This window comes from Oreochromis niloticus, linkage group LG9 (genome assembly GCF_001858045.2).
Source record: "Oreochromis niloticus isolate F11D_XX linkage group LG9, O_niloticus_UMD_NMBU, whole genome shotgun sequence".
Classification (NCBI taxonomy): Eukaryota; Metazoa; Chordata; class Actinopteri; order Cichliformes; family Cichlidae; genus Oreochromis; species Oreochromis niloticus.
Window position 1 is genome coordinate 19,069,159 of NC_031974.2, and position 11,235 is coordinate 19,080,393.

Consider the following 11,235-nt stretch of genomic DNA (forward strand, 5'->3'; position numbering starts at 1 on the left):
TATCTTGTCAGTACCCAGGGCTGGTAAACGGGATGATCAGCACGTAGGCATTGGTAAACGAATAGTGCACTGATCGACATTTTAAAAAAAAACGTGCTCTGCGGAAGATGCCAAACATTCCACTACTGGAGAAAATCTGGTCTCACCACTAAAGGAAAGTCACTCACGTTTCCTTCAAACTGTAGTACAGGTGCCTTTCAGTAAAACAAACAAACAAAACAAAAACAAAAGAAATTAATTATTTCTGAAGCAATAGGAATTTTCAAAATGAAAATCAGGGGACTGAAACAGCAAATTTCATTGATTTATCTTAACAGCAAAGCAAATACAGAAATTTATGTTTTAAGACATACAAAAAACAAAGCAAAACGATGGTTCTGCATTGATAATGTGTCTTTAATATAAAGGGAAATGGATTATTCAACAATTATGTAAATTGCATTTTTTTATTCTTCATTTCTTCAGGGGATATTGTACATGGCACACTGTAATGGCACAGCTTGTCCACTGGATGGTGGGATGAGCTGAATGAGGATGGAGAAATCGACCTTAGGTCTGGTAATGGTAATCTTACTGGGTCCTCAGGTTTAATGTGTAGGCTTTTTATAGGACATAAAGTATAAAAGTGGCACCGTTAAGATAAATTAAATCACAGTAAAACTGAAAAGCACCTACTATGGATGGACTGTTCTCTTATCTACAGTTACAGCATATACCGCACATAAAGCTATGACTGTGTGATATACAAATGCACAGACGCACATATACAGTACAAGAACAACTCTTAAACTCAGAGTGAGCTGTGAACACATCCAGTAGCATACAGTACACGGGGTAATGCAAATGAGTACAAAAATACAGGATTACATGTATTGTTCGAGAAAGGACTCTTTTCACAATAAGACTGCATGCAGCACAGGACATGGTTTGTTTCTGCAGTGAACAATGTAGCTGTGAATGGAAAAACAGGAAGTAATTGGCAACATTTACACGCACAGGATAATGTAGCCCACCTCAGATCTGCTCTGAAACCTGATGCCTACCAGCCTGTGTGATTGCGACAGGCTGGTGTTTGGTGCCAAATGTGAAGACTTTTACAGGGAACTTCACCAAATTAAAAAAAAAACAAAAAACAGCCTCTTGACAGCTTGGGAATACATGTGTAATGGATAAGGCAGGTTGCAGGCTGTAGAGCCTTCCACAGCTCTAGAGCGAGCAGTGCAATGTATGTAGCTGGACTAGTTTCTTGAGTGACATTGTTTGTCTTGGATTCCAGTGTTAACGTTTAAATGCAGCAAGCCAAAACAAGTGAATCGGTAATCAGCTTAAGATCAGATTTTTTTTTTTTTTCTTTTTTGTCCATGCAACATTGCTGCCGTTGTTTGAGGAATATGAGGAAGCAGGAAGGTTTGGAACAGGGATGATGCCCCCACTGGCCCAATGCCTTGGACACACTGCCAAAAACTGACTCATTGTGTTGCCATCCGTCATGACGACAATCTGAAGACAGACTTCAGGTCTGAAACCTTCTTCCTGTGCGTTAGCTCTGTCGTGTAGTTCACGTGAGTAAGACGTTTGATTGGTCAGACCTGTCCTTTGGTCTGCTGACGAATCCAGTCGGTGAATTTGACCACCTGCGTGTAGACGCCGGGGCGGTTCTGTCTGGCACAGCCCTCGCCCCAGCTCACGATCCCTGCCAGGAACCACCGCCTGCCTCGCTCCAGACACACTAATGGACCCCCAGAGTCACCCTGAGGACACACACACATCGATAAGCATGTAGACACAAACATAAAGATCATAAAGAGGAAACAGTCAAAAAATCCTCCAGTGCATTTTATATCTGCTCATAACTTTTAAGCTTCAACACCTGAGGATTAGACAACACAGAGGATGGTAACTAGCTGTTGATGCTGTCACAAACATTAGCAACTTTGATACACTTTATCAGATAAGTGGCTAACTAAATACTTGCAAACATCGGGTATTTCCTAAATGCCTTCATCAGGGAATGATGTCTGTTTCTTTGATGCAGCTGTTTTATGAGTTATAGCATACTGCTAACAAGCTCCCTACTATAAGTTACTTCCTGTCTCAGACAGACTGAGCCTGAAAGTCTGTCACTTAAGCTTTTTGAGAAGACATTCATTATTAGTAATTTTAAGTGAAACGACTCTTTAAACAGCCCAGTTTAAAAAGCACCATAGTGAAGCTCAGATCTGCTGTATGTATTATTTTATTTGATCTTTGATGATTTTCAGATAAAAAAGAAGTTTGTAATGAAGTGAAAATCAGGTAAGGGTAGCATGACAGATGTTTACTTTGATTCCACAAACGCTATGGATGAGTAAATAATGGATAATAGGTACTGATTTCTAAATAAAAGGACATGAAAAACTTAAGTTTATTCTATTATATTAAACTTCAGCATATTTCTAACTAACTAGGGAGCTCAGTCTCCTTCTCTTGACAACACGCGGCTCGGCGTCTGAGGAGCGTTTGGGATGCCCAGGTGGCCACACCTTCGGGTGGGGCTGTCATCTCCACACTTGCATCCCATTCCAGGCGATCATCAGGAGGACGATTTAACCCTGCACGGCCAGCTGCTCCAGTCCATCAGTCGTCATTCAGTGGTTTTTTGTCCGGCGTGTTCGTGCCTTCACCTGCCTGTCCTCCTGCCTGTCCTCCTGCCCACCTGGATTTCAGAGAAACCACCTATCATCCTCTCCGTCTCCCTGGAATCCTCTCCCGCGGACACTCACCCCTCCCTCCGGTTTCCACGGTCCGGCCCCGATCGTAAGATAAATTGCTCTACCCCTGTTATATACCGTTATCTCCCTGCTCTCCAGTAACTCTCTCCCCTTTCTGTTGCAGCCTCCCACGGTCCCGATCATGGCGTCCCCGTGTCGTTTATTTCCCGGTCTCTTCTGTTCAGCGCTAAAGCAGCGTGTTCCCTTTGGTTATTCCGGGTCACCTTTAGTTAAAAAATAAAGTTTGTTTCGTGTGCATTTCTGCGTATTGTGTTTGCTTTCGGGTCTAGCTTGCGTGTTAGAACTACGGTTCTTGACACAACTTGAAAGAAAGGCAGACATGAAGTGTAAAAGTGAGGTCAGAGGTCAAATGTGACATGATATTTGGATGCAAACTGTAATGTGATATTTAGAATCTCCATATACACGAACAGGCTCTATCAACAAACTAAACTTCAGCTCATGTTAGCGTTTGCTGAAATTACTGTCATTAATCGTAAATCACAATAATAAAGTTTTTACAGAAAAATATATGTATGCTGTTGGCAATTTAAATACATGGACTTTGTTGTGTGTGTACAAAAAATGATTATACTTCTAAAATTGTGGAGGTGAAATTGTGACACTCACCACAAACATGAAAGTTCCTGTAAAACCCTGACAGCTGTGTAGCTTTTCTGCAGAGACTAAAGAATTATCTGCACTGATTATCTGATGATGACATGAGGAATGATGCTGTTAGATAAGGCATCTGAAAAATAACTAGCCTAGGTCTACTTTAGTGAAACCAATTCTCTAATATTTCTATCTCGTGAGCACCATTTTATTTGTTTTCACGCCAGAAGTGGTTAGTTGGCTAAATAGAGGATTCTTTACACAGGAAATCATAGGAAGCAGCATGTCATAAGCAAAAAGACACTGAGAAAGCAAATTTCTCTTGTGTGGTTTAGATAAGATTTCTTGGAAATACTCCAAGAAAGTATCTTAAACCATTTGTGGTTAAGACTAAAAGGAAAGTTTAGAAATTTCTTAAGAAACCAGTACGTTTTCTATAAAATCCATACACACTCACTTGACATGCATCCACACCTCCCTGCAGATTCCCAGCACACAGCATCCTGGGAGTGACGGCGTCATCATACAGCTTGTTGCAGGTGCTTCTATTTATGATCTTCACTGAGGCCTCTTGTAGGCGAGAGGCTAATTCACCTACAACCCGCAGAAACGGTCAAAGTTTCCAGTAAAATTCAGTAAAATTTGCATATTTTTATTCAATAATGAGTGCTTACCATCCTCCATAAGAACTCCCCACCCTGTGACATAGCAGCTGGTCCCCGTGGTGAAAGTGTGAGAGGAGGAGGGGACGCACACAGGCTGCACCAAGTCACTGAAAAAAACAGGTGCGCTGAGCTCGAGGAGGGCGATGTCATAATCAGACGTGAACTGGTCATACTGTGGGTGGAGGAGGATGCGGCGGATCGGTCTGGTGGCTGCTCCTTGGTTTCCCGTGGTCATCACACGCATTCCCATGTATGCACGCCACGCACGTGCATCTGAGTATCTGGGAAACACTGTGCTTAAATACAGTGCTTACATATGAATCATCAACATAGGTTCTCTGTAGTTTTCTTACTTAATGGCGTCAGAGTCCTGGAAACAATGAGCAGCAGAGATAAGCCAGCGGTTTGAGACCAGCGTGGCTCCACAGACATGCCCGTAGCGATCCATCTGGAGGCTGACCTGCCATGGCCATGACCCAGCTACGGCGTCACTCCCTCCCACTATCTTGGTGCGTTTTTTGGGCCTGGTTCCACAGCCTGAGGAATGGAAAAGGAAAGACATATGAAAATATTAGAGCCTGTATTTTAATGAGCAAGTACAAAGGTATGAGGTGCGGTACTTGAGCAATTACTGTACCACAGCGCAGCTCATCAGAGCCATCGTAGCAGTCTTTAACGCCGTCACACTCCGGGTTGACCTTACTGACACACTTCCCATTGGCACATTTGTAGGAGGATGAGGAGCAGCCTTTAACATCTAAAGAGAACGAATGTCGTAATATTATTTTTTAAGAGCACACTGTTGCACTAAACCATAACTGTGACATCATAAGCACTCACATGCTCTGGTGCAGTTGAGCTCATCGCTGCGGTCTTTGCAGTCAATGACACCATCACACACAGACGACTTAGACAAACACACCTTGTTGGGACAGACGTGGTAACATTTACCTCCTGAAAAGCAAACAGAAGGCAGCATGAAACACATGACCAAACCAAACACTGACATGTGAAGGTACTAAAAGAGCGGCGGTGTTTTGTGCTCACCACAGCCGCCCTCCTCACTGCTGTCCGCACAAATGCTCTGACTGACACACTGGCTTTGAGGTTTGCACTGGTTGTTCCCACACAACAGTTCCCCTGGCTTGCAGGATGCTAAAGGTTTGACAAAGAGCACAAACAAATGTGGGTCTAAGCCAAGGTTTGTGTCTATGTCTGCATCAAGATGTATAAACACAATTCAAACCAGAGATCCCAACACAAAGAATACAAGATTAAGCGTGTGAGGACAGCGCACAGGACTTAGGCAACAATACTTACAGCATTTAGCCTCGTCCCGTCCGTCTGAGCAGTCCTTCACTCCATCGCACACCTTCTTCAGAGGGATGCAGCGACTATCTCCACAGCGAAACTGGCGAGGGCACGCTAACGATAGACAGCAAAGACATTTTTAAAAACCACAAAAACATAAATTAAAGGAAGAACTCAAACCAACCAAATGATAATGAAATAACAACACTGTGTGTGGTAACAAGAGATGGGAACTTTTTAGGAGTTTACAGGGGATGAAACTAAATTTTACATTATGCAATCAGGACCACTTCAGATATTTACAACTAAGGAATTTTTATGATAGTGAAAGAAAGCCCAGTGTAAATCTGGACAAAAATAACGTAATTACAACCATAGTAGGGATCTACAGCTCTAAGAAATAAAGAGTAATATCTACATTATACCAACAGCCAATGTAGAGGAAAGGGAATACACCACTTTATGTTGAACAGAAAAGATAAAATAAAACCAGCAACTGCGTCATCATGTAGTTAGAGAGAAAATTGTGGGAAGATGTTAAAAAGATTCTTTGTCACCCCCAAAACTATCTGTAAACCATTCTCATGTCATTTGGCTCTGGCCTGGCATTTCTCATTTTTAGGTTATTGTCAGAATTCTTGGTTATGACATACTGAGGTCACATATGTTGTTGTCTTTGTGAATAAGGCAGGAATGACTGTGTCAAAAGTAGACATCATGAGTACAATCTGGTACAAACAGGACCCAACAGCACAAGACGAACAGCTGAAAATGATGAGTGGAATATAAGTTATGGAGCAACTGACTCATAAGACTTCAAGTGGAACAGGTGGAGAAAAATTGATGAAACTGACCATGTTTACATGTCAGTCACAGGGTGAGGACCGAAATATTGATGCCAGAGTAACAAACTGTAGAGACGAAGCAATCCAGATTGCTGATGCATTGATTTTTAGTGATTTTTGATGGTTTGTTTTCCATTAAAAAAATTAAAAATTATGTTACGTTAAAATTTGATCTAAAAATACCTAAAGGATCTTTCTTTCAAGAATAAACTAGCAGTTTTGGGGGAAACGCTGTCCTAGCATTTTCCTATTAAAAAGGAGTTGTTTTTTTTGTCTGTGTCTAAATAAAGGAAATCCTCACAATGACTTTGCAACAGTAGAGTGAAAGCACTTACTGCCCTCTGGGGCGAAGGCTCGGTATAGCAAGTAGAAGCCCTTGTTGGTGAGAGATTCATCAGAGTGGAAGTGGAGGGTGAGAGGAGAGGACTGGACTCGCTTTTTGCTGCTGTCTGAGACTGGATTGCACAGTCTGGAGATACAGTAAAACGAGGAGTTTCACTTTCAACCCTTAAACATGCTCCAAAACATGGAGATAAAACACACCAGGAGTTATAATCAACTTACTTCACTCCTCCGACGTCCAGCCAGTCCTTCTCACAGCCGTCTGATGATGGAGAATCCTGAATGTCCATTGTCACGATAGTTACGGAGATCAGGTATCCTGGCAATGGCACCTGAGGAAGTAACCAGAGATGATTAAGGAAAGTATTGCGATGCTGGGATGTCAACAGGCTACAGAAGAATATTCCATTGTTTCCTAACACGTGCACACACTCTGTGTATGTACACAAACATTTTTATGTAGCTCACCCTCAGTGTCCAAATGCAGTCTATATTTGGAGGATAATAGGAAGGGTAGTAGGGTGAGGAAATAGAGCCATTCCAGGAGGAAATTGACCCTCCACAACCTGCCCAGGAAGATGGTGACGCAGATAAGTGCACAAAGTACACACGTATGTAATTACGTATGCAATTCAAAGTGAAATTAGATTTTTATTTTTTTTGTGTGAGAGCACTCAAACCTGCTTTTGGGATGGCCTGGAAGTAAGCTTTAAAGATGGCTCCATCCCTCTGTCTGCTGAAAGAGAACGTGACTAGCATCACATTCCCAGAGGATGTCAGTTTCATAACCGGAGATGAGCCTGAAATAGGCAGCCCACACCACCTGCGGCAGACACACGCATCATTTTTAGAGACGGAACCAAGTTAAATGAATAAAAATAAATGTTACTTATCAGTTACTACTGCGTGTACACAAATATCAAAGCTTGTAAAATGCTCTTTACCTGGCGATTATCTTGTTCTGTAAAGGAAGTAAGAAGTCATATGCAGAGAGCTTGTGAGCGGTGCAGCTTCCTGGTGTGGCGCCATGAAGGGTGAGGACGACCAATCGAACCACGTGACCCGATGGCACACGAAGTCTCCACTGGTAGTATGGCTTCTTGGGACTCACAAGGCTCAGGGTGCGGTTGTTACCATATTTGGCATAGAGGTCAAAGGACATGGCTAGACAGTGGAAATAATAATGATGCTGATGTTGTGAGTCAGATTAGATCTCTCTCACACACACACTTCCAGAGAAGAGCAAAGCATACTATTTATACAGTTAGTGCACATTTTTAAGCTCCTTTACAAAGCAACTCCACCTTTCCTGCTTTGTCTGACTTAATCAGTGTCGTATCTGATGTCTGCACTTGTGCTCTGCCCCTTCTGGTTTTCTGTGTACTTGCATGGAAAGGCAGGGAATTCTCAGAAATGTTTGACTCACCAAAACAGACTTAGGAGTATTAAAGTGTCAAGCCAGAAGAGTACTGTCCTCACCTTGGAAGCCAAGCTGCCATTTCCCGCCCTGGATACTATTTGGATTTTTGATTTTGTCAGATCTTTCATCTGGATCAAAGTCATCAGGGTCCAAACCTAAAAAGAAACAAATCAAGCATCAAAAATCTAAAACATGGGTACAATATTAGGTATTTATGAAAGTCTAACTAAGTTATTTCTGTTTAAAAGAAAATCAGTTTGCAGTAAAAGTACTGTATCTACCCAGTAAGTGAAGTATGTCATCATCTTGCTGCATAAAGTAGCGTTGCTCGTTGTGGCTTTCCCGCTGAATCTTGTTGCTGCCGGGAAGCCGCCGCTGCAGCCTCTCTGGGCCGGAGGTCTGAATTTCCATCGCAACATTGTCTGGGGCAGAGAATTTACTCCAGTAGAAGACAGTGAGCCCTTCTGCTCCTTCACTATCACACACAGAGGTTAGATCTCAGCGTGCTGCTGTTATGCACGTTCTTGGCATGCAAGAACGGTTGCAACACACAAGCAGATTTTGTTTAGGTGTAGCATACCTGAAGGCAGTAATTCCTGAGCGTACATGGTAAGGGCTCCACGGAAAGGACTTGTAGAGGTCTGAGAACTGTGTTTAAAAAAAAATAAAGGTGTGGGGGGGGTGACATCATAAATTGCACGCGAGATGGCTTTTCCCACTGAGGTGACATGAAAATGCACCTGGTTGCGCAAATGCTTTGTTCTTGTGTGTGTGTATGAGACTCTTCATGTGTGCATGCTGACTCTGAGCCGCACAGAGGTCCTTTGTGTCCCTACCTGCTCGCTGTGTGGTATTGGCTCTTGGCCTTCAGTTCACCTGTTCTTTAATGAACAGATGGCCACAGAGATACTGTGACCACTTAACAAAGAAGCTAAATTGCCATTGCAGCTGCTTACAGGGATGTCAAACTATGGTACTGCAGTGTTTGGGGGAATTTTCACCTATCGATTTACTGTCAGATCCACTGCTATACACCTGACCTTTTGCTCCAAAAATCTAATCATATCTCCCTCGGTCCTTCTGTCATTCCAGATTACCCTACTGCCCTGTCTCTAGCTCTTAACCCCAGCATCAAACAGAGGTTCCCCTGCTCTCTGTAGTGTCCGGTGCACAGAGTGGCTGATTGTGTGAAAGCAACACAGACAACGTTTTTATTGAGGACCTGCTCTTCCTCTCACTCTTGCTGCCTGAGGCTAGCTAGGCTCACAAATACTGGGCTTGTCTTCAGCCCTGAAATGGCCCTGTCCCCTGGGGGTCTCAGGAACTTGCACACACACTGTGCCCAGCTCTTGTTACAGCTTTACATTTAACACCACCAGCGAGAGACAGAGAAAGGGGCAGAAGAAAGTGGTGTGGAGAAATAAAAAGAGCAGAGATGGGAGGCTGAAGTAGATAAGGAGAAACTCTACAAATAAGAAAGCAAGGACAGAGGAGGAGGAGGAGGAGAGCGGCTGTGTTTTGAATGTGCGGCATAAAAAGCAGCAGTAACCTGCTGTAGAGAAGGATATCAAAGTCAGAGCAACAACAACAAGATCAGCTTCAGCCCAGGGGCAGGAAGGTCAAGCAGCACTCTGAAGTGTCATTCAGAGGGGAGGCAGTGACAGGCAGGATCGCCGTTCCACTTACATAATGGTTCAAAGCCTGAGCCTGCAGGCGGAACTGAGGGGAGGTGGAGTCAGCCAGCTCTGAGGAGAAGCTCAGGTTTGGGAACTCCACGCTGCCTCCGAGAAAGAACACTGAGCAAGGCGGAGCTGTGGAGCAGGAGGGGGAGATTTGAGACAGGTGCACCGTGTGACTCAAAATAAATAACATTTAACACCAAAGGAATGGACCAGAAAAATCTCCTGCAGCTCTGTACTCACATGTTAAGTAGTGTAGTGTCAGTGCAATGGCTGCAATAAAGGGAAAGAAAGGCAAGAGACCCAACATCCATCTCTTCCAGGAATCACAAACTGGAGCTTTTCCCCCCTCCACCTTCTCTTCTGCCTGCTCCTCGGGCTTCGTGGGGGGGCTCAGTGAATGGGTGGGCTTTAAGTTCCCTTCTCCCTTTCAAAGACAAGGACATGACTCAAATATCATACAAAGTTTTTATGTCTCAAATTGCTTCTAATTGTTATTTTCATGGTAAAGAAAATGAAATCTATATACCAAAAAATCAGTAGAACAACATTTGACTGAGCCAGATGCTGATTTTCTGAGAGCAATGAAGAACATCCTTCAGATTAAAAGATCTACTAAGACATTTAAGGACTTGGCAGGTTTCCCCCAGGGAAGCAGACAAAGAGTGGCTGGAGTGGTCTGCTTTCCCACGGCCTGGCTGTGCAGTGTCAGCAACTCAATCAAGTGGCCCACTCTGATGTGGACATTAATAAGAATGGGACCCACAGACCTCTAGAGCCAGATTATACACTTAAGAGGAATCATAAGGAAGAGTGTGATGGACTATAAATAGTATGCAGCCCTTTGTCATTGGAAAAGAAGGGGTGAAACAAGCAGGCAGGCTTTGCAAAAGAGTTAGAATACGCTGCAAAAACAGTTCTCGCAGAAAGGTTTCAAAGAGACGCACTGATGGCTTACCTGTGCAGCGGCGCAGCCTGAGTGTCCATGCCCGGAGACGCAGTACACTTCACAAGTCTTGCTTTTGGGGAGAGTCCACATAGCACTGTCCCGTTTAGCTCCGGAGAGGCAATATGCAACAATACCCCGGGCATAGAAACGATAGAGAGAGAGGAAATCCCCGCTGTCGCTTCCTCTGGAAAAAAAAAGGGGGGAAAAAAATCCCCACACCGAAACCTGACCCAAGGGGGCTCGGATGCAGCGGGCATTCACCGCCTCCCATTTACCTGAACCTGGCGGCAGGTGTCACACGGAGCCCCAGAATGCAGTGCGGGCACAATGAGAGCACTATGAAAGGGTACAATCCGCACAACCATCCGTGCGACAGATATTGTGGGCAAACTTCCTTGCTGTGTATGTGGGAGTTCAGCTCCGTGGGACAAAAGAGTGTTTGAGGGAAACGTGTGAGGTATTACAACTGGGGCTGAGCCGCTGTGCCCTCAGATGCTCCTTAGGGGACAAAAACGGAGACTGCAATTACAAATCTGGCAAATAAAACCCTAGTTCAGTCTGAAAATGTAAAAAAGACTTATTGTGAGCTGTTATTCAGTATGTGAGATTAACGGCACTTAATAATATCAGTAAACTATTAATTATTGGATGAAACAAAA

At 43.7% G+C, this 11,235-nt stretch overlaps 1 protein-coding gene across 1 annotated transcript; it reads right to left on the bottom strand.

The window, feature by feature from the left end:
- Nucleotides 1-381: 381 nt before the first annotated feature.
- LOC102077462 (suppressor of tumorigenicity 14 protein) lies at nucleotides 382-11,141 on the bottom strand. Its single transcript, XM_025910282.1, has 19 exons — nucleotides 10,586-11,141; nucleotides 9,871-10,054; nucleotides 9,635-9,759; nucleotides 8,529-8,596; nucleotides 8,230-8,423; nucleotides 8,008-8,103; nucleotides 7,473-7,692; nucleotides 7,209-7,351; nucleotides 6,997-7,094; nucleotides 6,751-6,860; nucleotides 6,522-6,655; nucleotides 5,351-5,455; nucleotides 5,078-5,185; nucleotides 4,871-4,984; nucleotides 4,668-4,787; nucleotides 4,384-4,567; nucleotides 4,040-4,311; nucleotides 3,823-3,959; nucleotides 382-1,751 (listed from the first exon to the last, which is right to left on the bottom strand). The coding sequence occupies exons 1-19, from the start codon at nucleotides 10,664-10,666 to the stop codon at nucleotides 1,584-1,586; spliced, it is 2,661 nt and encodes an 886-aa protein (XP_025766067.1). The 5' UTR covers nucleotides 10,667-11,141; the 3' UTR covers nucleotides 382-1,583.
- Between the last annotated feature and the right edge of the window lie 94 nt (nucleotides 11,142-11,235).

Coding starts and splice junctions, on each gene's coding strand:
- LOC102077462 (XM_025910282.1), bottom strand. CDS start 10,666: ATGTGGACTCTCCCCAAAAGCAAGACTTGTGAAGTGTACTGCGTCTCC. Junction 5,456..6,521: donor AGCCTTCGCCCCAGAGGGCA/GTAAGTGCTTTC, acceptor GTCTATCGTTAG/CGTGCCCTCGCCAGTTTCGC. Junction 3,960..4,039: donor GGGAGTTCTTATGGAGGATG/GTAAGCACTCAT, acceptor TGCGGGTTGTAG/GTGAATTAGCCTCTCGCCTA.